The sequence below is a fragment of the Podarcis tiliguerta genome, assembly GCF_965153285.1.
Source record: "Podarcis tiliguerta genome assembly, chromosome: 11".
NCBI classification, from domain to species: Eukaryota; Metazoa; Chordata; class Lepidosauria; order Squamata; family Lacertidae; genus Podarcis; species Podarcis tiliguerta.
Window position 1 is genome coordinate 12,182,732 of NC_139544.1, and position 26,743 is coordinate 12,209,474.

At 42.9% G+C, this 26,743-nt stretch overlaps 2 protein-coding genes across 2 annotated transcripts in view; one reads left to right on the forward strand and one right to left on the reverse strand.

The window, feature by feature from the left end:
* The window catches only part of LOC310659862 (semaphorin-4D-like), a 114,880-nt gene that overhangs the window by 41,369 nt on the left and 46,768 nt on the right, over positions 1-26,743 (reverse strand). Inside the window, 1 exon segment of the mRNA XM_083403861.1 lies at positions 1,705-1,822. The gene's annotated coding sequence lies outside the window, so the exon portion shown is untranslated.
* Positions 2,663-10,532, forward strand: LOC310660025 (uncharacterized protein). Its single transcript, XM_083404390.1, has 4 exons — positions 2,663-3,587; positions 5,250-5,484; positions 8,296-8,530; positions 9,883-10,532. Exons 1-4 carry the CDS (start codon positions 3,501-3,503, stop codon positions 9,974-9,976), a joined length of 651 nt encoding a protein of 216 aa, XP_083260516.1. The 5' UTR covers positions 2,663-3,500; the 3' UTR covers positions 9,977-10,532.

A 26,743-nucleotide genomic window follows, 5' to 3' on the forward strand; every position in this document is an offset into this window, starting at 1 on the left:
ACACACACAGGTGAACTGGGGTACCTAAGAATATTTTGGTTTACCATACAACTGGCTGGTCAGGATTCACAAGTGGAACATGCCCTGATCTTGGAGTGGGGGGGGTGTCTTTAAGTGACCTACCTAAACAATTTATTTTTATTGCTGGGTTTTAAAAAGAGCCACAACTAAAAGTTGTAATAGAAAACATCAAGGAAGGTAGGTTCTATTAGTTATAATATGCAATTGTAGTAATATAAATTCTGTTCGTATTAGAAATAATATGCAACTTCACATGAAAAGAAACATTTTTTTCTTTGCTAGAGAAAAAAGGTCAGAAATTAGCATCCATATAATGCCAATGACATTAGTTTACTGATCATTCTGAAAAAGAAAGGGTTCCCCATTTTCCTCCCTTCCAAATCAGACAACTTTGTACTGTGACAATAGATCGTCTTGTGCCCAAATTTTTCAACCCAACTGCACAAAAAGCCATTCCATGATAAACCGAAAATACAAGCACATAAGAAGTTTTCTGCAGTGAAGAAAGATACCTAGTTTATCAGAAAATTCAGCTAACCAGGCTATTCTACTTTGAAACTATGGTAGAGTCTACTGCTTTTTATTTCATAAAATCTATATACCACTTCATTAGAGAAAAAAACCTCAAAGAGATTCACAAAAAAATGTTATCTTCTCTAACCAGTATTATATTATTGCTCGGTTGTTTTAATGTAAACTGATAAGCATTAGTTATGTAAAATGCATGCAACCTTTATGATCTATGCAAATAATTTGTTATCTGTAGTTAAATTGTAAAAGTCAAGTAAAAAAATTTCAGAAAAGAAAAGACAAGTCAGTTGACAATGTCAATGGCAGATCCTTTTCTGCACTATGGACTACTTAGATTTTTTTTGGGGGGGGGGTATATAAAGCAGAAGAATCCATAAAGTGCTTGTCCCATAAAATTAACATCACAGAGCGCAACTGAGGTTCATTATTGTATCACTACCACAGCAACAAAAACATTTCTAACACAAAGATTTGCTTATTTTTAAAGAGAGAAGTAAAGGACTATTATGATTCTTGAAATAATAAAAAGGGGGTTTTGAGTCATACATTTCACAGCGCTATCTATGCGCCAATGAACACTTTTAAAGATATGAAAACAAAAAACGGGGGAAAGGGGAAATGTAGAACAGTAGAGCCACCAGGGGAAAAAATGAACAGAATAAGAAGCTGGCTAGAATGCACTCTGTAAATCAGTAAACTTAACAGCAAATTAAGCTGCATGATTCACTGTGCTAAGGGTCAAGTTGTTGGAAGAATCTGGATCTAAGTTTCTTTCTACCGGGCAAAGATCACTAGCAACTGAATTTGGGGTGGGGTAAAAGTGATATAAAGGACGTGGGTCGCGCTGTGGGTTAAACCACAGAGCCTAGGGCTTGCCGATCAGAAGGTCGGCGGTTCAAATCCCCGCGACGGGATGAGCTCCCATTGCTCAGTCCCTGCTCCTGCCAACCTAGCAGTTCGAAAGCACGTCAAAGTGCAAGTAGATAAATAGGTACTGCTCCAGCGGGAAGGTAAAAAGAATCCCCACTGAAAGTTCCTAACCATCACTTAACCATCAATTAACTTACTTTGAGAGATCTGTGTGTAGCATAAACACACACAAAGGGGGGGGGGGAATGGAAGTGAAATTGAAAAGTTGATATAATACAGTACCTGTCACCATTTGGATTTTTTTTCTATTTTCCTTCCCAGGAATTAACTCTTTAAAGTATCTGTTTTCTTTATGGCATAGTAAATGAGGTCCAGCAAGGTAGCCCAGAAATCTTCAGTACTGTTAAAGAAAACAAAATTTTTTTATTATTTAATAACTTTTACTAGCCACTTTTGTGCCACAGCAACTCAAAGCAAGTTACAATAGTAAAAACAAACACATACGTCCATTAAAACCAGCATTATAGAAACAACCTAAAATATAACTCTTTTTTTGTTGTTGAAAAACTAGATTAAAACATCAACATACAAAAATTGTAGATTATGAAAAGGGAAACAATCCCCCTGTCTCTCTCCCAAAAGAGGTAGTAGTAGTAGTAATAATAATAACAACAACAACAATAAAAACAGCAACAGCAGCAACATATTTATACCCTGCCCTTCTGGTAATCATTGTAGAACAACCTAAGAAGTTTCTATGCCAATACTAGGCCTAAAAACCGATTGAATTTGATCTAGAAAATTCATGCAAGGCAGCCTAGTATGACAACATCCGGAGGGCCTCAGGTTCCCCACCTAGCTATGCAGAAACTGGAAATGTGAGTGATACACAAATAAAATGCAGCCTGTATTGGCTCTGCCACGGTCCCAGTCTACGTGCACATCATCAGGAAGCACGATGGGTTCAATTCACAATGTGCAGGGATGTAAACCACCCTGAGACTTATGGGTATAGGGCAGTGGTGGCCTAACTCGGCCCTCCAGCTGTTTTGGTACTACAGTTCCCATCATCCCTGACCATTGGTCCTGTTAGTTAGGCATGATGGGAGCTGTAGTCCCAAAACAGCTGGAGGGCCAAGTTTGGCTATCACTGATATAGCGTTACATACAAATTTAATAAATGAATAATAAATATTCTGCACAGGTGAACAACCCCCTACCCTCAATGAAGCCCCACACTGGTGCAACCTGACAATCTTATTTAATTCAGGGTTTTCGGATATTCAAGTTCTGAGATTAGAAAGGTTTTCTGAAATAATTTTTAGGGCTCCAAAATGGCAGTATTTGTTTGTAGCCGACCACTAATTTGTCACTGGTACCACACACAAACCATTTCTGGCGTATAAAAGCTGAAGCACGACACGGCCGAGTGGGTAGGCCGTACCGTTTGATATTTACATTCAAAGTTAGTAGCCTCGTAAATCTGACAAGTCTACAACTGTGACAAGATATAGCTGCCAAATGTTTAGTACTCATATGAAATGAGAGGCGGGCAAGAGAGCAGTATGGTGAAAGCCCGCGCCCAATAAAAGCAATAGCAATTCCTCTACCAAGTCAAATTAATTCCAGTTGGAAGTTCATTTCAAGTGGGAGAAATCCCAGGAAAAGTGGAATCGTCAGCCGCCACTGTGGTGATCTAATGTAGCAAAAGCCATATTAAGTGCAGAATGTTTTTTTCTGCCAAGCTGCTTTTAGGGCAAGCAAATGCTTAATTCACACTCTAACATCCCATCTCCGCCCCCCCCCCCAACCTTGGTGGCTTTTAAACAGATTTAAAAGGGGGTGAGTGGAATCAAAGCACTTTTGCAGCTATTACACAGGTATCTCAGCTTTTGAAATAATCACACCATTAAGTATTTCAAGGCTTTCTGGATAGTCAACAATAGTATCGAGTTGCATTAATTCATGACAGGGCTGGTTATAAATGGCATGAAACAGCTGTTGCCCAGAGGATTTAACTCTGTAGTGTTATAGAGAGCTCAAAGAACAAAGAAGACGGAAAAGAAGGAGGAGAAGGAATGCAGAAGGGAAGCTTTTCAGAAGGGAAATGTCTTGCTAAGAAACTTTGCCCTGGTTACTCTTTTGGGTCCCATCAAATGCAACCAGTAATTTAGAAACCAAAAGAAGGTGCTTCCTCTCTAAGGCTGCAATCTTATACCCGCTTTCCTGTGGATACGATAAAACTTACTCCAAGTAGGCATGCATATTGCACTGTAAATTATGAACAAATTTTGAAGTGTTTATGTGCACGTGAGCACACACACACACACACACACACACACACACAGGTGCTAGCATTATCTGAAAATGTTAAATGTTACGCTGCCTCTGTTGCTGTTTGACGCTGCCTCTGTTGCTGTTTGACGCTATAATCAGCAGTTTATACCTCCAACATCTGATTTGCAAGACAAAGCTCTACTTACAATGGAAGTTTACAGTCTGTAGATTACTGAATGATTACTCTTGCTTCTGAGACTCTTGCTCAGCAACGCTACTGAAAAGTTATAGCTCAAAAGACAATTCTTTTGAATTTTGAGCAAAGAACTCAAACTGGTTTCACCAAAATACAAGATCTTTTTGCATTCTGCAATACATTTGCTGTTCAGTCGTACTTTTACAAACACTCGTTCACTCTTGCCACAAAACTACTATATATATATATGCGCACAGGTGTTTAAACACGGTTAGCCACATCAAATGTACTTTCGCAAGAAATTTCAGTCACATCTTCCTCCAAGCCTACAACCCCACAAAGTAACATAATCTAGTCTTGTATCAAGGTGTTCCTGACCAGGAGTTGTGCTGCCTTAAAAAAAACAGTTTGGCAACCTTGAAAACTGCACACACTTCAAATTCCATGTTTCAAGCAATCTACAACTAAGTGAAAAACATTTGCAGAAGAACCAAATGAGAGACTCCCACAGCCCTAGATAGGCTTCGTATTTTCATCTCAGATCCTCCCACCTGACGCAGTATTGCATGTTTATTGCAGCTGATTTTACAAGACCTGTTTTAAAAACAAACAACAACCTACATAGACAATTTGAGTCTACGCACCCTGAGCTAAGCTAACAACAGTAATAGTTTATGACATATAAATGACAAACAGCAGCACCCACCAACATCTATGCCATTTTTGTATATTCTGTAGTTCTTATAGGGCTGGGTACTCTTGCAAGAAACAAGTTGCACACTAGACCAGTAAAGAGTGCTTCATTGATATGCAGAAGACCAGCAAGGCTATTTCCATCTAGACTATCTCAGATGGTTACTAAAAAGTCATTTGTGGGATTACTATATGTTAACTTTCATGTGCCTGTGGCAGCAATCGTTCCCCCAATGCCAAGCCTATGAATTGAGAACGCTCCCCTCAGTTCAAACGAGTGCAAGGGAGGATAGAACTCTATTATTACACGCAGAGTTGGCCTTCCAGCACTTAATATCAGCCATTGGCTTCCTGCCTGCCCAGAAATCAAAACTGTAGAAATAAATTGCTATTCACAGCGTGCCAGTAACTCTGACACAGTTACACATATAAGAACACTGGGAAATGAATCTCAGGCCGTCCAAGACGACATGTTGCAAATAAACTCCAAATAAAACCCTTCATTTATCCCTTTTTAAGCCACGTCCGCCTGGAGGGAGAGGTGTGTTCTTGGGAATAGTCAACCGCTCTGAGGTAGTGATGGATGAACCACTCGTTCTTTGTGATTTGCATGAATGATTGTTCAGAAGTCCGCATGCCTCGTTTCCACATTTCTCTACAGGCTCTTTTCGCAGAAGTCCATACTAAAGAAGTGGCGCCCAGCGGACTGCCAGACGAAAGTGCCAATGGTTACTGGCTAAAGCTGTGTCAGGGCATTCAACTCGCTGCTGACAGTGGCAACACTCGAAAAATGTACGAAGGCATGAAGACAGGGTTTGGGCCAACTGTCAGGAAAACGGCATCCGTGAAATCATTGTCTGGAGAGCTCATCTCAGACTTCAGCAAGCAGATGAAGGGTAGGTAAAGGTAAAGGACCCCTGGGTGGTTATGTCCAGTCAAAGGTGACTGTGGGGTTGTGGCACTCATCTCGCTTTCAGGCCAAGGGAGCCGGCATTTGTCCACAGAAAGCTTTGTGGCTCATGTGGCTGGCATGATTAAACCGCTTCTGGAGCAACAGAACACCATGATGGAAGCCAGGGTGCACAGAAACACCGTTTACCTTCCCGCCGCAGTGGTACCTATTTATCTACTTGCACTGGTGTGCTTTCGAACTGCTAGGTTGGCAGGAGCTGAGACAGAGCAATGGGAGCTCACTCCGTCACAGGGATTTGAACCGTCGTCCTTCTGATTGGGAAGCCCAAGAGGCTCAGTGGTTTAGACCACAGTGTCACCCGCGTCCCCATCTGCAGCAAGCAGATGAAGCAATGAGCAGAGCACCAGCAAGAACTATACTTGCATAAAGAAACCATGGTCTCAGAGACTGCAATAGACATCATCCAGACTCTGCCTGTCTTGTAAGAGTTGGGTGTCCCTCCTCCCCTTGAAGAGCTGAAGGATGCCATCAACTTCTAGGCAGGTGGCAAAGCCTCCGGACAGGATGGGATCCCAACAGAAGTGCTGAAGCCAGCCTCAATTCCTCCCTTAGGACACACCTCCATGGCTTTGTCTTTCAGTGATGGGGGAAATCATCTGTGCCACAAGACATGCATGACTCCAGCACTGTGGGCCATCTGTAGAAGAAGAAAGGTGACTACCATGATTGTAACAACTACCATGGAATCTCCCTGCTCAGTATTGTGGGGGAAAGCCATAGCCTGGTGGTGTTCTCAACAAAAGAGAGTTACTCACTGACAGTGCGACTGTACCGACATCCAGTCTGCTGTCAACAACACAGATCTGGATCCTGAACATTTTTTACTGGATTTCGAGCCAGGAGAGAAAGAGTTGGGAGTCAACAGCGCACTGGTCCTATATACAGGTGCACAAACCAGATGTATGGGAAATTCTCATGCACACTTACCCCAAACTTTAAACCTCTTCATTACTTATAAAGATTTAATTTGCTTATAAAAGTATAAAATAAAAACGCTGAGGTTTTTCACCATGTGAGGGTTGTTGTTCTTTGTCCTTTTAGATGCACCTAGCAGTTCTCCGTTACTCTGCTGTAGATCAACTTTCAGATATTTTGGACGGCAATTCCCATCAGCCTTAATCCATTTATATGTAAAGCATATTTTAAAAATACAGCTGTGACTGAAAGTTGCATGTGTGTGCAAAATTATAGACGTTTCATGTATAAAACCAACTCGTAATAGCACATACAACCAGCTGTCAGAGCACTCACAGAAACTAATTTAATCAGCCATTTAGATACTAGCAAAATCCTGGGTAAGCACCATTTTAATCAGGCGCCAGTTTGTGTGGATATTCATTCTACTAGCAGGGGCTGATGGGAGTTGTAGTCAAAAAAAACCTGGAGGATACACCAGGTTGGCAAAGGCTACTGTAGATATTGAGGTCATGTGATCAATCACACAGCTTATTATCACTGAAGAAAAACAAACCACTAATTATTTTGGCAACTACATCACACCAACAGGGAGTGGGGGAAATCCATTTGAATATGAATGACTGGAAGCCTGGAACAACTTAAATAGAATAGCATAATAGTGATCTTCAAAGGAAACGTAAGTTTTCTTGAGGCTCTGTTATATGAATTACAACAACGCTCTAGATTCATTATAAAAGCTGGAATTATTACAACTTTGCAGTGCAATGTTCAAAGCGTCCAAATATATAAAAGCAAAAGATACTCCAAGATGCAATTAAAGCATTTATAAACCTCTCTCTTTCTGCTTCCTGTTTATGCCTCCTTACTAGGAGACCCAGGCAAATATCCAACCGCTAAATCTAAGTGCTTGTTAATTTCAAAACCCTGCCAAAATAAAAGCTCTGGGGGAAATTAGGCATTGGGAAAAGAACACCCCCAACCCCCAACACTGGATGCCTAATAGTGAACACATACTGTAGAATATGCAAATTTTGGGGGGGAATTGGCAAACTTTATTTATTGTTTTGCAATAATTTTGTGGTGGTTTCCTAGGGGAACCACTATCTGTGTCACATTCATTCACTTTTAGTGAAGGCAGATCAAAAAGTTACATAGCCACCTTTTCCACATTCCCAGCGTAGTTCTCCTAACTTGGCGAAGGACAGAGAGTGCAAGTTTGCAACGTACTTAATTGTCAAAGGTGGAAAAAATCTTCCAATATCAGGCATTTTGCTGTGCTCCGGAGATTCCATAGCTCATGAGCCATGGGATGGTTCCAGAAACTTAGTTCCCAAAGGGGGCAACGGCAGAGTAAGTTGGATACGAATCCACACTTCCAACAGTTATAGTTAGACAACCACATCCTTACAACAGAGGCCACTGCAGGGTCTATTAGGTCAGAAACGACAGGGTTTTGTTGAGGCAAACTTATTTTAAGGTTCACAGAGGATGCAACAATAAAACCGGCATACACTTAAAATGACCTCGTAAGGCTTGCAGCCCCAAACCTCACTAACTATAAATATGTACGTATGCGTTGGCTACTACTGCAAGTACCGTTCTAAAAATGGTAGCCACAAAACTGTCCTGCGCACGCTGTGCTTCACCATGAAAGTAAAGTGAGAACATCTGCGAAAAGAAACTTCTGCCAGAGGATGAAATGCTAAACCACAACGCCTGCATTTCGGTCTACTGTGAGTAATATGCTCCTTGACACTTAAACCTATTAACTTAACACTCCCGTTTCCATTTTTTATTTTTTGTATTTTTACAATAGGTTTAACTGTGAAAATAACCACAGGGTTTTACTGTGTGGTGAGGCTACTATTTCTTTTTTTATCGCACCGGACCCTGGGACCTAAAACGGTCGTCAAGTGGTTCTCCATCTCCTGCCTGAGAGGCTTTCATAGTGACTTGCTCAACTGCTGTTCTGTCATGGCATGTCAATGCAGTCCAACCATATGGGCAAACCACAGCAAGAGAATATTAATGAACACCACAACTTTTCCGAGGTAAGTGAAAGGCAATTCTGTTAAAAACCTTGCAGCAGGCCTGGCCTGACCATGAGGCAGACTGAGGCATCCACCTTGGGCGGCAGAACACCAAGAGGCGGTGTCATGCCTGCCCCGCTGCCTCCAATGGAGAAGGGGCAGCAGCTTCATGCGAGATCTCGTGAGATCTTGCTGATGTCATGGGAGTTCTACTCAATATTGATCCACTTTTCAAAATAAACCAACAAGGAAAATATGGAATAAAAGCCCCCCTGCATGCTAATTAGATCTAAAGATCTGTTAAAAACAAGATTTTGAGTCACATAACGGAGAGTGACAGACTGATAAGATGAAGATGGACAATTAGAATTAGGAAATTGGAACCAAGAGGCAAGAAAGCAGAATATAAACAAAAGATATTGCCTCTAGAAACCAGGACATGGGGAGTCCCCTGAAATTATTTGAATCTGGAATATATAATTGGTGATATTGTATTGTATTGTATTTGATTTGTTAATAATTGGAAGATTTTTATTGGAAACTGATATATATATATCTCCAGAGCAGATTCCAGCATATAGTTAGCAGAGTAAAAACTTAAACATGTTGCAGGATTCCAAAAAAATAGACCAGAGGCAATTATATTTCATCCGGCAGAGCTTCACTGCTACTGAAGGCAAATGAGCGTAATGGTCACAAATCCAATACATTCAGGATTGGCACTGTCCATAAGAAATCCAGTTGCAGCAGACTTAACTTAAACTTACAATAACTTATAAGAAGTCTAAACCTTAACTCTCAGCACACTATGTACAGAACACCAGAAGGAAAAGAGATAGAAAGTGAAACCCAGGCTCCTTATGGCCTTACTATTATAGTCAGCATGACCTTGAAGAGGAGATAACAGGACCAGTTTAAGCCAACTGTACTCAGCTTCTCTGAAAGAATAACCCAAACATCATAAACCTTCTTGCTTGTTTCTTTCACACGGAGAAGCCTCCCAAACCCTCTTGAAATAATTAGAATAGGAAAGATCTCTACACATCAGATCAATACTTTCTGGACTAAGAAATGCAAACTGACAGCTGGAACGTGGCTCACAACCCAGGTGTGGAAGGCTTTGGTGTGGATGAAACAGTGACACATGCTGCCCCTGGTCTGGGGACAAATGGAGGTATGTTTTCCCCGTTGGCAGAAAAGTAGGGCAGATTCAGACAGAGTCTCTGGGCAGGCAGGATTTCACCCCGATACGTCTTCTCTTTTCGCCGCCGCCCGCCAAATTCCATAAAAACGTACTCAATGGTATGTGACAGTCATTAAAATCAATGTGCTCAAATGAACCTTATTCTTTCCGTACATGCCTTCCTTCACAGGCCTCACCCACGATCAGCACAAGTCGAACCCACCGGTATGCGGCCCAAGAACATCATCACATGGAGAGATTGCCCTCGTGTCCACCTTACATAAAGGCAACAGACAGACAGACAAGGATGTTTTGCATTCTTTTCTTGTGTCAACCTTCCACGATGGAATAGGACTACTTAGCAAGAACATTCTTCTCTATATTAAAAAGTGTGCGTGGCATCGTGGCAATCACGAAAAGAAAACAAAGGTAGTTTTGAAGATCTGCCTCCTTGTTTGTTTTTCATCCTCCCTTCCACACAGAAAAGCTCTGTATATTTTTCTGAAGGCAAAAGCAAAGAACAGGAAGAAAACTAAAAGGAAAAAGCACCCCGAGGAGGCTTCGCCCTCCTTATAAAAACAAACAACAGCAGGGAAAAGAATACTACTAAACAGAATACAGGGGAACGTTCTGGGAAGGCTGCAAACCTGTTGTCTTTCTAATAACTCCAAAGAATGAATCCACATTATATAACAATCAAATTTAATGCTACCAATGAAGTAAGAATGAACAATTCCCTTGAGGCCAAATCCTTCTGGAAACATTAATTCAGCCACATTCAGCCAACTCAACATATCAGTGCTCAGAAGCAAAAAACTTTGATTTTGGGGGGTTCACTTAACAGCCTGTGCTTTGAAAGAGAGCCCAGATCAGAAACAGGAATGAGTTATGTCTGAGTGGCCAAAATACTTGACACGCCGGCACAAATTCTCCATCTGTGGTACTGCAAACAGATCTGAGACATCGTGCAAGGCAAACATTGTGGGTTGGTTATGGGAAGTGTCAGATTTAGAGTCATGCAAAATTGTTATGCGGTGCAGAAATCCTTACTGCCATAGCTTTGACTACATGTCCCATGTTTGTTCTTTTTCTTAGTAAGGTCCTAGGACAGGGCGGCAACCAGCAGGCAACACAACCGTTAAGAGATTCCCTTCTTCCTCATACATAAACAAATGAGTGTGCCTTCTTTTGTCAAACGGTGCTGTCCTGGCCACAACCAGGGCAAAGTAGTGATCCCGAGCGTGCTAACTTTGTTTCAGTTTTTAGATTATTCTTATAGGCCCCAGTCTAGCCAAAAATTGTGGTGAATAAGTCCTACTGAAAGTAAAAGCATGTATATTCAATCACAGCTTAACTTGTTCCATTGGTTTCCAATGGGACTCTCGGTGTAAGTACATTAAGGTTGCCTAAAGAATGTTTAAGGGACGCGGGTGGCGCTGTGGTCTAAACCACTGAGCCCCTTGGGCTTGCCGCGCAGAAGGTACCACTGTAATTGCACCCAAATTGGAGGATTCAGCCATACATTTGCTATGCAAAGTTATAAACACCGCAGAAAAACACAAGGGTTAAACAGTGATGTGAATTTGCTAGAAGTTTTTGAATTGCAAAATTTGCCAAAAAGCCTTCCTGTGCAAATTGAAGGTAATTTACGTTTGTTTGTTTCAGTCTGCATCAGAAAAGTGATATGATTTGACATGTTTACTGCATTTGTGTTTAGTGAACAAAGCTTAAAAAACAACAACAGTGAAATGGTCAAACTTGTCTAATATTTATTTACAATTGGCATCCATTGGTTGTTACTAATGAATTTACACAAGCAGAATATTTCCCTGAAGAAGTAAAGTTCTGGGAAATTTTAGGCCCCGCGTCACTGGAGCAAGGTCCCTGCCTCCAAGCAGCTTACAGTCCAAAGGAGCCTAGGACTGGAGCTAATTTGACTCAGCTAATTTCATCTGCAAAAAGAAAGGAATGATTTACAACAGCAATTGGCTGAGTGTGTGTGTGTGTGTGTGTGTGTGTGTGTGTGTGTAGGGAGTGGAAAGGAAACCTGTATAAACTGTGGGGATTCGTTACGCAATTCAACACCATTATTTTTTAGCAGCAGGCACAGAGCAGAACAGAATCGCAGAGAGCAAATTGTGAAACAAACCTGTACTGCCATGTCTTATAAATACTTTTCGGGTCGTGTTTTAAATGCATCAGTTCAATTAAGGAGAAATGTAAAAATCACAACACTTTTTAGACAGGACTGTTTGTTCCTTCACACAAAGCTTTGGGTTGGCATGAAGTATAGGTCACTTTGACCTTTATGCTAATAACTGGGTATCAGAAATCTACTGCATTTTTGTACCATATAACTCGCCTCTCTCCTCTGTTCACAAACCCAGGTGCAGATCTTTCAATACATGCACTTCAAATTTCATATCAAGTTGTGCAAGCGCATGCCTGCGTGGGGATTAATGGAAGCTCCACTTGCACAACAGCCTCATTGGTGTTACATGGATTTTAACTCCTGCAAAGCTTAATACGAGCTTTCCCCCAGCCAATCAAAATGAAATACAGTGTGAAGAGCCATTATGACAAGCTGATGATAAAAAAAGAGGCACATATGAAAAGTGGATAAAAAGAATTTTCATATCCCAGGACTCTGATGCCGTAACTATTAAGAGTCATGCTTACAAGTGTGTGTTTCATGCATAAAGTGATATGGCAAGACAGGGAGGGGACAAGAAAACTGAGAAGTGATCATAGATGCATCATAGAAGGGTGTTGATAGCCTTGATCCCAGGTTCTGCTAGGAGGGACAGGTACTGAGTCTATTCTTTCACACTCACAAACACAAACTCAGAAGGTCCTGCAGATCTGGTTACTAGAGCTTCAAGTTTCAAGGTGAACAGTCCAGTTTTGCTTGAGAAATTGAGAAACAAAACAGCACTGCAAAAGCACTCAGGTCATACGTAAACTGCAAATATGTGGCCTATCAGAAAGGAGGCCATGGCTGCTTCGCTCGTCCTTTAGCTCTTCTGCTGCTGTGCTGACCTAACCCATGGTTTGGCTTTGGCTGCTGTCCAAACCGAGGCTAGCTCTCCCAGTCAAATCGTGAGCTGTAAAAACCCTTTGGTTGCAGCTTGTGGTTTGTGATGGCTGAGCCCAGCTCAGCACCAGAATGACTTGAGGAAGAGCAAAGTGATGAACTGGCATGAGGGACGCGGGTGGCGCTGTGGGTTAAACCACAGAGCCTAGGACTTGCCGATCAGAAGGTCGGCGGTTCAAATCCCCGCGACGGGGTGAGCTCCCATTGCTCAGTCCCTGCTCCTGCCAATCTAGATGTTCAAAAGCACATCAAACTGCAAGTAGATAAATAGGTACCACTCTGGCGGGAAGATAAACGGCATTTCCGTGCACTGCTCTGGTTCACCAGAAGCGGCTTAGTCATGCTGGCCACATGAGCTGGAAGCTGTACGCCGGCTCCCTCGGCCAATAAAGCGAGATGAGCGCCGCAACCCGAGTCGGTCACGACTGGACCTAATGGTCAGGGGTCCCTTTACCTTTACCTTTATGAACTGGTTTAGCTTTATGTGCAAATGAAGTCATTCTCACTCACCTATATAATTCACATTGCCATTCTCTATATACAGTGGTACCTTGGTACTCAAACGCCGAAAACGCGGAAGTGTTCCAGTTTTCGAAAGCCAAACGTCCGATGCAGCTGTCAGCTATTATTTCTGGGGCGCCTGCACTAATCAGAAGCTGCACCTTGGTTTTCGAACATTTTGGAAGTCAGACAAACTTCCAGAATGGATTAAGTTTGGCTCTTTTGTTTTTGCTATTTATTTTGCCTTTTTGTTTTTGAGGCTTTTCCGGTTAATTTGTTTTTGTGACTGTGTGGAACTCAGTTCAGCTACTGATTGATTGTGTGACTGTGGAAATGGATAAAAGCCCTCCATCCAAACAATGACTATCATCAGTGCAGGTAAGGAAAAAAATTAATTTTTATCACCTACAATACTGTCTTATTTATTTTATAGTACAGTACATAGATTATTGCTTTCATTTTATGGATCAACGGTCTCGCTAGATAGTAAAATTCATGTTAAATTGTTGTTTTAGGGGTTGCTTTTAAAAGTCTGGAACGGATTAATCCATTTTGCATTACTTTATATGGGAAAGAACACCTTGGTTTTGGAATGTTTTGGTTTTGGAATGGACTTCTGGAACGGATTAAGTTTGAGAACCAAGGTAGCACTGTACATATAACAGAAACTTGAGTTCCAACTGGTCCACAATCAAACACATGCAACCAGAGCTTGCCTTGGTACAAGTTGGGCTCTTTAACTTGTAGGCTTTTCTTTGCAAACAGCAGGACTTTGATGGAAGACAAAACAGCTGCATTATGCATGGCCGTTCAGTGCACTGTAGTTGGCAAAGTGCTTATCAATTACCTGGGTTTTGCAGCCACAAATAAGGAGGTTATCAAATAAGGAACGCCCCACAGCTATGATGCCCAAATGACAGTCTGACAGTCCTGGGAGTCAGAAAGTACAGACCGCAGTTCATGGAACTCCCTGCGCTTCTGCTCATTATTATTTATCAAAGCTTTCAAACAGAGAGGCAGGATTCAGCATTCAAGAAGAAACAACTAAGAAGAGATTCACCAAAAGGGTATGAGCAACAGCAGTGCCACAGGAAACAATTACACACACACAGACACACACAAAATATTCTCAGGGTGCCTTACACAATATATGTATCACAAGATAGTTACAAAATTAAAAAGCATAAAAGAGTGAATAAAAACCGTGTGGTAATAAAATCATTTGTGGTGTAACAATTAAGCTGAGAAAAAAGAAATGTTTTCACCTGTTGCCAAAAAACAGTAGCATAGCAGGCACAGGCTGAGCTTCCCCGGAGATAGAATTTCATGAACAGGGTGTCACCATCAATAACGCTTTCTCCCGCTGCCACCCACCTCACTTCTAATGGTAGTGGCGCCAGGAAGACAACGTCAGATGATGATCTGGTGCGGTCTTCCCCAACCCTGGATGCCCAGATGTTGTCTGAGCACAATTCCCATCATCCCTGACCATACTGGTTTGGGCTGATAGGAGTTACAGCCCAACAACAGCTGGGACTCAAGGTTGGGAAACGATGATCTGAGGCGTGGACAGGCTGATGTGGAGGGACATGTTCCTTCAGGAGGCAGGTATTTCTTCAGGTACCCAAGCCACATAGGGCTTTAAAAAGGTAAGCAATGGCGCTCAAATTGTGCTCAAACCAAACCAGTAACCAACGTGCTTTTGGCCGGGTTGGCCTTCAGTACCGACTAACAATAAATAAAATATATAGCGTGTTCTCCTTCATGGAGAGCACGTGTTGTGGTAGGGTCTTACAAGACACGCCACTGTTGCTGGGCAGGTAAAGGTAGTTGGCCACCATTGCAACTGGGCTCCTCTTGTCACTGGGGAGAATTTGATGTTGCCATTTTTTGACTGACAGCCAAGAAGTTTTATATTCCCTGTGCACAGCGCTGAGTTTCCTCTTTTCGCTGCGCGAATCGGATTACCCGCCCACCCTCCCTTTATTTAGGGTTGTTCGCTTTGACCTTGCTATGTCTGTCATGGGGTCGTCTGCTTTTGGGGCAGGGCCTGGTAGGAATTTTGTCCATTTTGCTGATTGGCTGGTGCCATTTGGTTCTTGCCTACTGCGTAGCAAATTGTCACAACTTGTAAGATTGCGGTTAGGCATTGGTTTTATGAACTGGTTGGTGGAGGGGCATGGATTGACTGTGCCTGCCCCTCCAATGCTGCTGCTGCTGCAAGGGTATTCTGTTAAAGGAATCCAGGGGCTCGCCATGCTTTTGTCCGAACCCCTGTCAAGTGGCTAGGGCCATGCAAGACCCCTGGGAGCATTTGGGGGGAGGTGAGGGCATGGTTCCCAGCTCCATTTTCCTCCCCAAAATGTTTTCCCTTTCTGACTTTTGCAGGCGTGCGAATGTCAGTCTGTCCCCGGGCGGGGACAGATAGTCGCAACCAACGCCTAAGCAACCACTTACATTTTTTGTATTTTAATAAAGTTGTGGCCAAAATTATGCCCAAAACCTTAAACAGAAATTCTGTGTGAATTGTGTTTTATTGGGGTGGCTTGGGGACCTCGACACGCAAACAGTCAATAGGCATGGCTGGGACTGCATTGCTCTCCTGCCTTCCCAACAACACACATCACTGCCGCTAACCAAAAGGTCAAGGAAGGTTGTGGGAGCTGGGTGCATGCGCACTGGAGGACTGGTTCTGTTGCTGAGTGGGTCTGCACCATGAATAGCTCCTGCTACCTTGACCTTCTCCTTCTCAGTAAGAGGCAGGGACACGTGGAGAGCAGCCTTGGTTGCTACTGTGCACAGTCTCATCCTTTCCCAGTGCAATTTGCGTAGTGTAGGAGAGAAAAAGAAGACTCCTTGTTTCATTATCCTGCTAACACTTCCCCTCAAATCCCGCTTCTCGGAATTATGAATCCAGATGATGTCATATAGAAGCTGCTATCTGCGAACACCTGTTTCTACAGCAAGGTCAAGACATATCTAAAGAGTCAGGAAATGAAGGATTTGTGTTTTGAATTGCACCACACTTAAATTTCGGGACACAGTGGTACCTCAGGTTAAGTACATAATTCGTTCCGGAGGTCCGTTCTTAACTTGAAACTGTTCTTAACCTGAAGCACCACTTTAGCTAATGGGGCCTCCTGCTGCCGCTGTGCCACCAGAGCACAATTTCTGTTCTCATCCTGAAGCAAAGTTCTTAACCTGAAGCACTATTTCTGGGTTAGCAGAGTCTGTAAACTGAAGCGTATGTAACCTGAGGTACCACTGTAATGTTTTTTGCCTGAGAAACCAGACTGCGTACTTCATCTTTTGAATAGGTGTAACAGTTTTTTTTTTTTTTTACAAATGCAAGTAGCGAAATTAATAATGAACTAGCTTCAAACCACCACATAAATTTATGACAAGTTTTTAAATTTGTGCCTTTCAACTTTTGAAGTCTTCTCCACCCCCAAGACTCAGGTCACTGCTTTTCCTAGTATCACAAAGCAGATGCAAGGAGCCTCTGGAATAAAAAAGCTCCACGCCAGCACTTCTTAGCATATTAGAAAGATGTATATTTCCCTTTTACATTAATTGGCTGGCCTAATTATAGTAATCACATGAAATGTCACATAAAAAACCCCCCAAAACCATTGGCATGCCTTATTACCACATGCAACAAGCCGTGTTTTTCTTCGCACTAGTTGCAAACAAACCAGCTTCCCACATGAACTGGGCTATGACACCAACTCAGCCTAGAAAACAAAGACCAGCCAAATCCAGACTGCCATTTCTCCCAGCACTTGTTGCTAGGAAACCTTTCATCCGCTGGCTCATTTGTCGATTATCATTTATTAGGCAGAAGTTTAAATCATTTTAAAACACAGGCTTCATTTTAGCTTTGTTCACAGAGAGAGCGCACACAAACTTTTAACAGTTTATTACCCATCAGTTGTAGGTTCACCCTGAGGGCAGATTTTGAAATAAATGTATTGTAGCTCCTGTAGGAACCAAAAGAACCTTTTTGGTGAGCTGCTTGTTCTGAACACCTCACAGCATGTGTAAGGTATTTGTCACAATAAACCATTTCTTCCATGACTGAACTAAGCTAATGTTCTATATATTGCTCAAGAAAGGAAAAGGGGGGGGGGGGGAAGACTTTAAGTATTTATGGTATTCTGCTATTAAGCTTTTTAGCTTGAACTCATTTTTAAAAATTAAAATAAAACAAGTTATTTTTAGCTCCGATATTACTTAAAAGATTAGAAGCCTGCCCTCAGCATCACGGCAAATTGACTGCTAGCCATTACGCTGCTGCACTTACAATGACCCCCATTTTCAAGATTTCCAGCATGCCCTTGACAGGATTGGAGGCCATTTGTTAATGTGGCTTGACACCGCATTTTTAAAAGCAAAAGGTGGCGGTGCCAAGCTAAGCTTAGCGATGGCGATCCAGCTACTCACACTTTAAAAGCTATCTGCTCAAACTAAATGCAAGCTATCAATCCAGGGCCCTAATATTTTGTTCCATTCATTCAAGTTCCTGTGCAGAGATCATCCTCTGGATGAGCTGTCACATTCACAAAAAGGATGCTGCACACACGGTCCCCGTAACTGGATTGGGTGTGGTGTATTACACTGGACCCCGGCCTTCGATCAGGGAGGGTGAAGTTTAAATCCCAGCTTAGGTATTAAGTCCTGGGCAAGTCACTGGGAGGTCACTGACTGACTGCAGCGCTCCATGGCTCAGGCAGAAGCTTTCTGATGTTTTCTACCCCTCAAGATCCTATACCTTGGTTCTCAAACTTAATCCGTCCTGGAAGTCCGTTCCAAAACCAAAGCGTTCCAAAACCAAGGCACGCTTTCCCATAGAAAGTAATGCAAAATGGATTAACCCATTCCAAACTTTTAAAAACAACCCCTAAAACAGCAATTTAACATGAATTTTACTATCTAATGAGACCATCGATCCCTAAAATGAAAGCAATAAACCAGGGGTCAGCAAGGTTTATCTTGTCTTGGCTGGATCGGTCCCAGGGAGATCCGTCCATGGGCTGGATCGTGCGCCCGCCCGCAATTTTCAGTATCTGTCTCTGTGCATATGTGATTTTCGGTGCCACGGAAGCAAGGCCCACACCACGATGCGGGGAGAGGTCAGCGGTTCCCCCTTGGCAATGGCAGTGGCAGTATCGGCAGCCTGGAGCCAGCCTGGTAGCGCAGTTGGCTCTGGCTGGCTTCAGGAGCTGCTCGCTGCCATGGCGCCCGCCATTTTGCCTCGCCGGTTGTCCCCTATGATGTGTCTTGTGCCGTTGAGCCAGTCACACAACAGTCATTCCCTACTAATAAATCTACAACACTTAAGATATAAATCCGGGGACATGTTTGTAAATCTGGGGACTGTCCCCCAGGAAACAGGGACATCTGGTAACCATACCCCTCGGGGGTGAGCCCCACATGCCTGCCCCGGGCAGCGCAGGCGTACGCTCCGCCGCTGTTGCCAGAGACCAAAATAGCATCTTCCGCATAAAAGGCACCTTCTAGCACTGAACGGCAGCCCCTCAAGTATACCCAGGCAATTATAGGCACTTAGCCAGCAAAGAAACTCCCATTATATCAATAAAAGAATTTTCATTTTTTTTAAAAAAAAGAACTCTTCAGGGGACTCGAAGGAAAAAGTATCTCACAACAAGAAGAGAGAATGGTTTCTGCTGCTAAGCTCCTGGGTTCATTCACACTTCCTTCGAGCTGCGAACAGAAGCTTGTCTCCCTTTTACACAGGAGAAAGTGACTCATTTCTGAGTGGGGAGTTCACCTCAAGGAATAAATCCATCCCCACATCACCACTGCTACTATTATTATCAGTGATGTGTCGGAAGAAGTTTTTCAGTGGAAAACTAGGGTGATTTGCATCAGAAAAAAAATTGATGCCCTAGATAATAATCTAATTTAGCCTTTTGGGGGGGGGGGGGTTACGTGCATTGAAAAGCTAGAAACTTCGAAACTGCCAAGCTTTGACTAACACTGTATTTGCAGTTGGCAACAAATCATTGATACTAAAAGGATATTTTAATGTGGATAAATAAGGCACCTGAAATGTTTCCATTGTATACATCACCATTTGTTAAATATTATTTGTATAGCACTTGCAATAGACGCTAACTGCTGGCAAATTAAGTAATAAGGAGACACAAAGAGGGAAGTTTGGACAGAGAAGAAAGGCAGGAAGATTGGACTCTGCAAAGGTAATCTGTAATTAATAAATCACAGTAAATCACAGCACCTTTATTAAAACAAGCAATTGCCATTCCAAATGGGCGAGAATATCATTTTTTGTTGCTTTTCTTAAAACACACACACGGGGGGGGGGGGGGAGAATCCTATAAAGAAGAATCAGATGTAAAAACATCAAGTCACAGGAAGTTTTTAAAGGAGAGAAATAAAGAACTGTTATATAGCCTACAGCAGAAAAGAAAGAAACTATGAAACAAGGCAAAGTGAAATGACAGCAAAAGATGACCAAGGAAGTGTCAAATGGAAAGCCAAGCAGCAGAACAATAGGAACAAAAGTGCAAGAGATCGCTTTACTTGCAACACGGACATTTGAATTTAATAATTTTATTATAAAAATACCAGATTGTTGCATCAAGCACTTAATATTTTCCCTAGTGAGAAACTAGTTTTGCTCGACAGCCACTTTTTCTTTTTTTTGGAAAGGGCTCGCTGCCATGGCAAAAGAACTAAGCCGCAAGTACCAACTCTAGCCAACTTTGGCATCTGGACTGGCAGAACTCCTTTGAAGACCACATTTGACCCAGAGGCTGCCAGTCGCTAACGCCTAACTTAAATGCACAATCAATAATGGGCATTCTTTGTGCAATTTATCCAACTGTATGGGATAACCATATTAGCCTGATGATCTCCTTTATTTGCTTCCACTGAGAGCCAAATTTATGCAAGCACCAAAGAATCTTCGCTACATAATTCTTAGGAAGTTTAGTAAACCTCTGGATTCATTCAGTCTGCCTGCCACACCTCTTCATTTCAATTTGTTCTGCTAGGTAACCAGCTGCTTCCTTCTTGATCCAAAATATCATGTTTCCAACACTTCTAGAGAGTGACAAATTGTGTTTTTCCTGAAATAGCCGCTACTGTCCAGTCATTCGTACTAGTTTCTAACACTGATATCTTTGCACAAAGGTACCTAAAATTCAGATGAGAAAGGGTCATACTGCTGGCTAGATACTGCATCAACTGACGTGGTTGTGAGAGCGCTTGTGTATACCGTATTTTTCGCTCTATAAGACGCACCAGACCACAAGACGCACCTAGTTTTTGGAGGAGGAAAACAAGAAAAAAATATTCTGAATCTCAGAAGCCAGAACAGCAAGAGGGATCGCTGTGCAGTGAAAGCAGTAATCCCTCTTGCTGTTCTGGCTTCTGGGATAGCTGCGCAGCCTGCATTCGCTCCATAAGACGTACACACATTTCCCCTTACTTTTTAGGAGGGAAAAAGTGAGTCTTATAGAGCAAAAAATACGGTATTCAGAAGTTGAAATCAATTCCAGAAGCATGGGGTCAGGGCCAGCAACATAAAATCCCCATTGTCTTCCAATTATTGTCACACAGAGCCAGAAACAGAGCCAAATAAATTGATTATAATTACATACTTTAGCAGGGAATAAACAGCAAAACCAAACAAAGGTATCTTGAATCACCAAGTGTGGTATCCCTGAAAAAGTATCTTATGTCAACGTTTTATCAAATTCGATGTTTGTTCATGGATTTGAAACAGGTTGTATGATCAAGAAAGCTCTTTTGCTAATGCTCATCAGGAATGTAAGAACAAGTTTATTTATAAAATATTTAACAGCTTACAATGCAACAATCATTTTCAGGGAAACAACATATTCAGTGCAGCCTGAAAATTTTACGAGATTCCTAGGTATCTGGTATGCAAGGACTTAAGGGAAACCACCTAATATTCTGAAAAGTTTCCGTGACTTTTTAGGTTACCTGTGCCACTGAACTCTTCAGAAGTTAGAGTATAATACTAAACTATAATGAAATTTTATTAGTATGCAAATCAAAAAGAATTGCTCAGTGGTTGATACTTATGAATATAAAATACAGCCTGCATTTCCAGTTGAAACAAAAAAATGCTTTCTTTCACCACTGCCCAAACAGACTCGAATGCAGAACACAAATTACTTCCAGAATTATAAACAACCGAACACGAGCCTACATAATGGATATTCTCACTGCATTCGTGGGCAGATGCCAAAAGTTAGAATAAGCAGAGTGAATTTGTTTAATCATAACCACTGTAAGCTGCTCATCTTTGTAGGAGAATGCCATTGATTTGTAGCTAGAATTCCACTGCGTGAACTGGTGGAAACATTTGCTCAGATAAGCTGGTTAGATGTAATTCAGCCCAGATGTCTAACGAGGCTACCAGTCTTTATTAGATGAGATTTCCAAAACACAAAAAGCGAGAAGGACGAGGATGATCATGCTATGTACATATTAAATTCAGGTTATATACGAGCATTTGCCTCCAAACTGCAAACAATTCACAAAGTGAGAAGCCTATATGAGTTCAGTTCTGGTACCAAAAACAAATTCCTAGCCTGAGCATATGCTCAGAGACACCCTGTTCCCCAATTCTAAGTGTTTATCTATCATCCTAAGTCACTATTTTGCAACCATTCTAGTAAAGATAAATGAATTCCACAAGTTCTGCCTACCCCTGGTTTATGAAACAAATCAACTTCAAGCTGTGGTTTATGAAGCTGGGTTGTTTCAATATTCAGTCGTGCCTTGGAAGTCGAACAGCCTAGTTCTCGAATGTTTTGGATCCTGAAAGATCGAAACCCAGAAGTGACTGTTCCGGTTTTCAAACGTTCTTTAGGAAGCCGAACATCCGACGGGTCTTCCGCAGCTTCCGATTGGCTGCAGGAGCTTCCTGCAGCCAATCAGAAGCCATGCTTTGGTTTCCGAACATTCTGGAAGTCGAACAGACTTCGGGAATGGATTTCATTTGACTTTCAAGGTAAGACTGTACCACAGTTATAATTGACTATAGGAATTGGACATGATGCTATCTGCAGTTAATTGAAATCAGACGTGAAAGCTTTCAATACCGTCCTCACAGCTGCACCAGAGGATTGCACAGAAGTCTGAGGCTTAGTCATTTAATTATAAATCGTTTGTGGCTGCATCTGTAACCCAATTTGCAGGCAGCAACGTGGGTGGACGCTTGAAAAGCCACTGGCAGCAGGTCTGCACAACAAACTGTGTGTGTGTGTGTGTGTGTGTGAAGTACCTCTCCCCAAACAGCACACACAGATCCAACGGTTGAAACTAGTGGCGGCTTTGGCAGGTTTAAAAATCATATAACCCACTTGGAAAACGGCTTTACAGAAACAGCTGTCCACGATGTTCTGCCCCAACGCAGTCCATCTGCAAATATAAATTGGACCTGAGCCAGGTTCATTGAAATTAATGGAGCAATGTTTTGCTGACACCCCAGCATTGTTCTCAGCTCAAGGGAATAAATCTCTGCACCGCAGTCCACTGATTATATATTAGCGCTGATTATGTTTATTCAATGCCTTGGAAAAGGAATACACCAAAATAGATATCAAAGCGAACATAAACACTTTAAAACATTTTATCTTTTTTAAAATTGCAGTTTTAAAAGACCTAACACTAGTAAAGATGACAGACGCCGGCAGTCTAGGCGTCCAAAGATATCTGGGTGATGATGGGGTCATTTTGTAATAATGGGGTCAGTGGTATAGCCATCCAACACAAGGTCATTTTCCTTTCTCCGAACGTAGAGTTTATTGATTGTAATTAAGCACAGCCTCCTGCAGCAAGAGGAGCTCATGTGGCGTCTGGGTCAAAAGAGTTTATGGAATTCGTTAGATATGCACCGTACAATTCTACCCTTTCAATTGCAGGCACCAAAATATTGCTTTCTATACTGCTCCCACCACAACCCTCCCCCCCCCCCTCCAGTTGCAGGAGCATATAAATTGTGGGTTTCTCGACTGGGGTTAAAATAAATATTCTTATTACAGAAAGGTTACGCACTAATGTAGGCACTGCACTTAACTAATTTTAGGGCTGGACAAGACATAGCATAAGCAGTGGTGGCAGGTGAAACGGTTTGGTGCGCCACAATTAGCACCATCTATTGCACACAGTTGCTGAGTGGACACTTAGCCCTGTGCAGGCTGCTGATTTCAGCAGGGCAACTATCCATTGAGCAAAGCGTGTTCTCCTTCATGGAGAGCACGTGTTGCGGTGGGGGCCGCCAGGACACTCCAAAGTTGGGGGCGGGCTAATTGATCGTTGGCCACTGTTGCGATTGGGGCTTCCCTTGTTGTTGGGAAGAAGTTAATGTTGCCATTTGTTGATTGACAGACAGAAATGCTAAAACTCCTTGCACGAGGCTAGGGCTTCCTCTTTTCGCCCATGCATCGGATTGCCCTCCCTAGAATCAAGGTTGTTCGCTTTGACTTTGCTATGCCTGTCATGGGGTCGTCTGCTCTTGGGGCAGGGGCCCAGTATTTTGTCCATCTGGCTGATTGGCTGGGGCCTTCTGGATTTTGCCTACTGCGTAGCAAATCGTCACAACTTGTAAGGTTGTGGTTAGGCATTGGTTTATGGTTTGGTTGGTTGAGGGGCATGGATTGGCTGTGCCTGCCCCTCCAATGCTGCTGCTGCAAGGGATTCCGTTAAAGGAATCGGGGGCTAACTATTGCTTGTCCACTCTGTCAAGGGGGCTCGGGCCATAGCAATGAGCTCCTGGTTGCATTTGGGGAGGACTGAGGGCAGGTTCCCTGCTCCGTCGCTACCCCCAAGTGTATTCCCCTTTTCTGACTTTCGCATCATGCAGAATGTCAGGCTGTCCCCCACGGTGGGGGCAGCTAGTCGCAACCAATGCCTAAGCAACCACTCACATGTTTGTATTTTAATAAAGTTGTGGCCAAAATTATGCCAAAACCTTAAACTAAAATTTTGGTGTGATGTGTGAGTTATTTGGGGTGGCCCTGGGGACCTCGACACGCAACTACCCATTCAGCAACCATGAACTGCTATGTTGTCGGCTGCTGTGCTTCTGCGCGGCCAGCTCCTGATGCCAAAAGCTAAGAGCGGGAATACACTCTCCCCACTCGAGTGCCACACATCAGCTACTGGTGAGCCACTGAACTGGCTATTTCTGTGAGCTGGATCTCCCATGAGGAATCGGGTAGCTTGCTTTGCTGTTGTTTTTACTAGCTATTATCCCCAGGCAGCCACTTTGAAGAATGAGGAGGTGCCACTCTGGCAACCCTTTCCCCAGTCGAAATTGCCCCAAGCTTTTTACGAGCTCCGCAAGGGGGGAAAGACAGGTTTCTCCCTCTGTAACGAACCACATCTGCAAGGGGCAATGGTAAAAGCCACTGTAACTAACTTTGGGGAGGGATTTTGGAATGGGAAAAGGACAAAAGACTAATTATGCTCTTCCCAAGCACAAACTTTCTCTGTCTCAATGGAATCACTAATTAGTTGAATCCACACAGAAAATCCTGAATGTATATCTCCTGTGTCCCATATGGGTGGGCTCTTAAAGCTTAATGCTGTCATATTTACTTGGGGAAAAAATTCCCATATGCCACATTTGCACCTAAGCCATGGTTAGTTACCCAGGGCAGGTTTGGACATTCAAACTACGACTTGCTTTTCTGCAACAAACCACAATTTGAAATATTGATTGGTTGTTAGCTTACAAATTTGCTTTAGCTATGGTTTGTCATTTGAGCATCCTGGCTTAATTCTGGTTTGTTTGGTGTCCCTTCTCAAACCACAAAGGCATGAGGTAAATGTGAAATCTTCTCCTCAGGCTTTCTTCCCCAACTTTTGCTGGTGCTTTTCCAGAAGCAGTCCTCTCTTCTCTTTCTGCCTTGCGATAAACTACTTTCTCCACTTCTGCCTGACCAGGTCACATCACACCAACCCACCTAGCTTTGTGGCTGCTTTGTGAAAGAAAATTTTAAAGGGACATCTTTTTAATTAACTTACATCTATTCAGTACTGCATGTTGAAAGCACAGAGTGTATTTAACATAGGTTACCACTCCAGAGTAGTAAGCTGCATAGCAAAACAATGGGAATTTTATGTGGGGTGTTATATAGGTCACGACCTGTTCTTTCTTACTAGGCAGTCTCTGGGGAATAATTTGGTAAAACTGGTTTTTCTGGAGGCTTGGAGCTAATTGGTGATGGATATCCCTCAAGCCTGGTGAGGGATGTTTTGAGAGTCCATGGGGGAAAGTATGATTATTAGGCCTGGGTGATATATCAATATATCACACAGGACCGCTATGAGAAGCAGACTGCAATGTCATTTTCACTCGGCAGTAAGGTAAAGGTAAAAGAACCCTGGTTAGTTAAGTATAGTCAAAGGAAACCATGTGGTTGCGGCGCTCATCTCGCTTTTCAGGCAAAGCAGACAGCTTTCCAGGTCATGTGGCCAGCAGGACCAAACTGCTTCTGGTGCAACGGGACACCATGATGGAAGCCAGAGTGCATGGAAATGCTGTTTACCTTTCCACCGTGGAGGTACCTATTTATCTAGTTGCCCTGGTGTGCTTTTGAACTGCTAGGTTGGCAGGAGCTGGGACAGAGCAATAGGAGCTCACTCCATTGCGGGGATTCGAACTGCCAATCTTCTGATTGGGAAGCCCAAGAGGTTCAGTGGTTTAGACCACAGCACCACCTGTGTCCTCAATAAACAAGCACACAATCACTGATAGGTCCACCCACCATTGTGAGGCTCAAAGCAATGAAGATGATGCCTCCCCAGCTGTTGCCATTGGCTGTGGGTTTCTTGTGATGTCACAAAAGCACTTGGCAACTGAGTGGCTATATAGGCAGGCCAAGGGGAAAGCCCTTTTTTATTTCCAGCAGGACACACCTGGCAATGGATGTGACATTCAGCACTGCCCAGATTTCTTCCACTTGGAGGAGGCAAAGTGGTGAATAGAAGGAAGCAATCCTCTGGCAGTGGGATGCTAGGGAGTGATAATAAGGCAAGTTTGCTTGCTTGAAGGCTGCTGGTATCTGTGATTAGAATCTGGTGGACATCTCATGGTGGACCTAAGAGAAGCTGGCAGATGTTGGTAAAAACATTATCTGGAGAGCTCATCTCAGACTGCAGCAAACAGATGATGGGTAAAGGTAAAGGTAAAGGACCCCTGGGCGGTTAAGTCCAGTCAAAGGCGACTGTGGGGTTGCAGTGCTCATCTTGCTTCAGGCTGAGGGAGTGTTTGTCCACAGACAACTTTCCGGGTCATGTGGTCAGCATCACTAACCCACTTCTGGCGCAACAGGACACCGTGACGGAAACCAGAGCACACAGAAATGCCGTTTATATTCCCACCGCAGTGGTACCTATTTATCTACATACACTGGCATGCTTTCGAACTGCT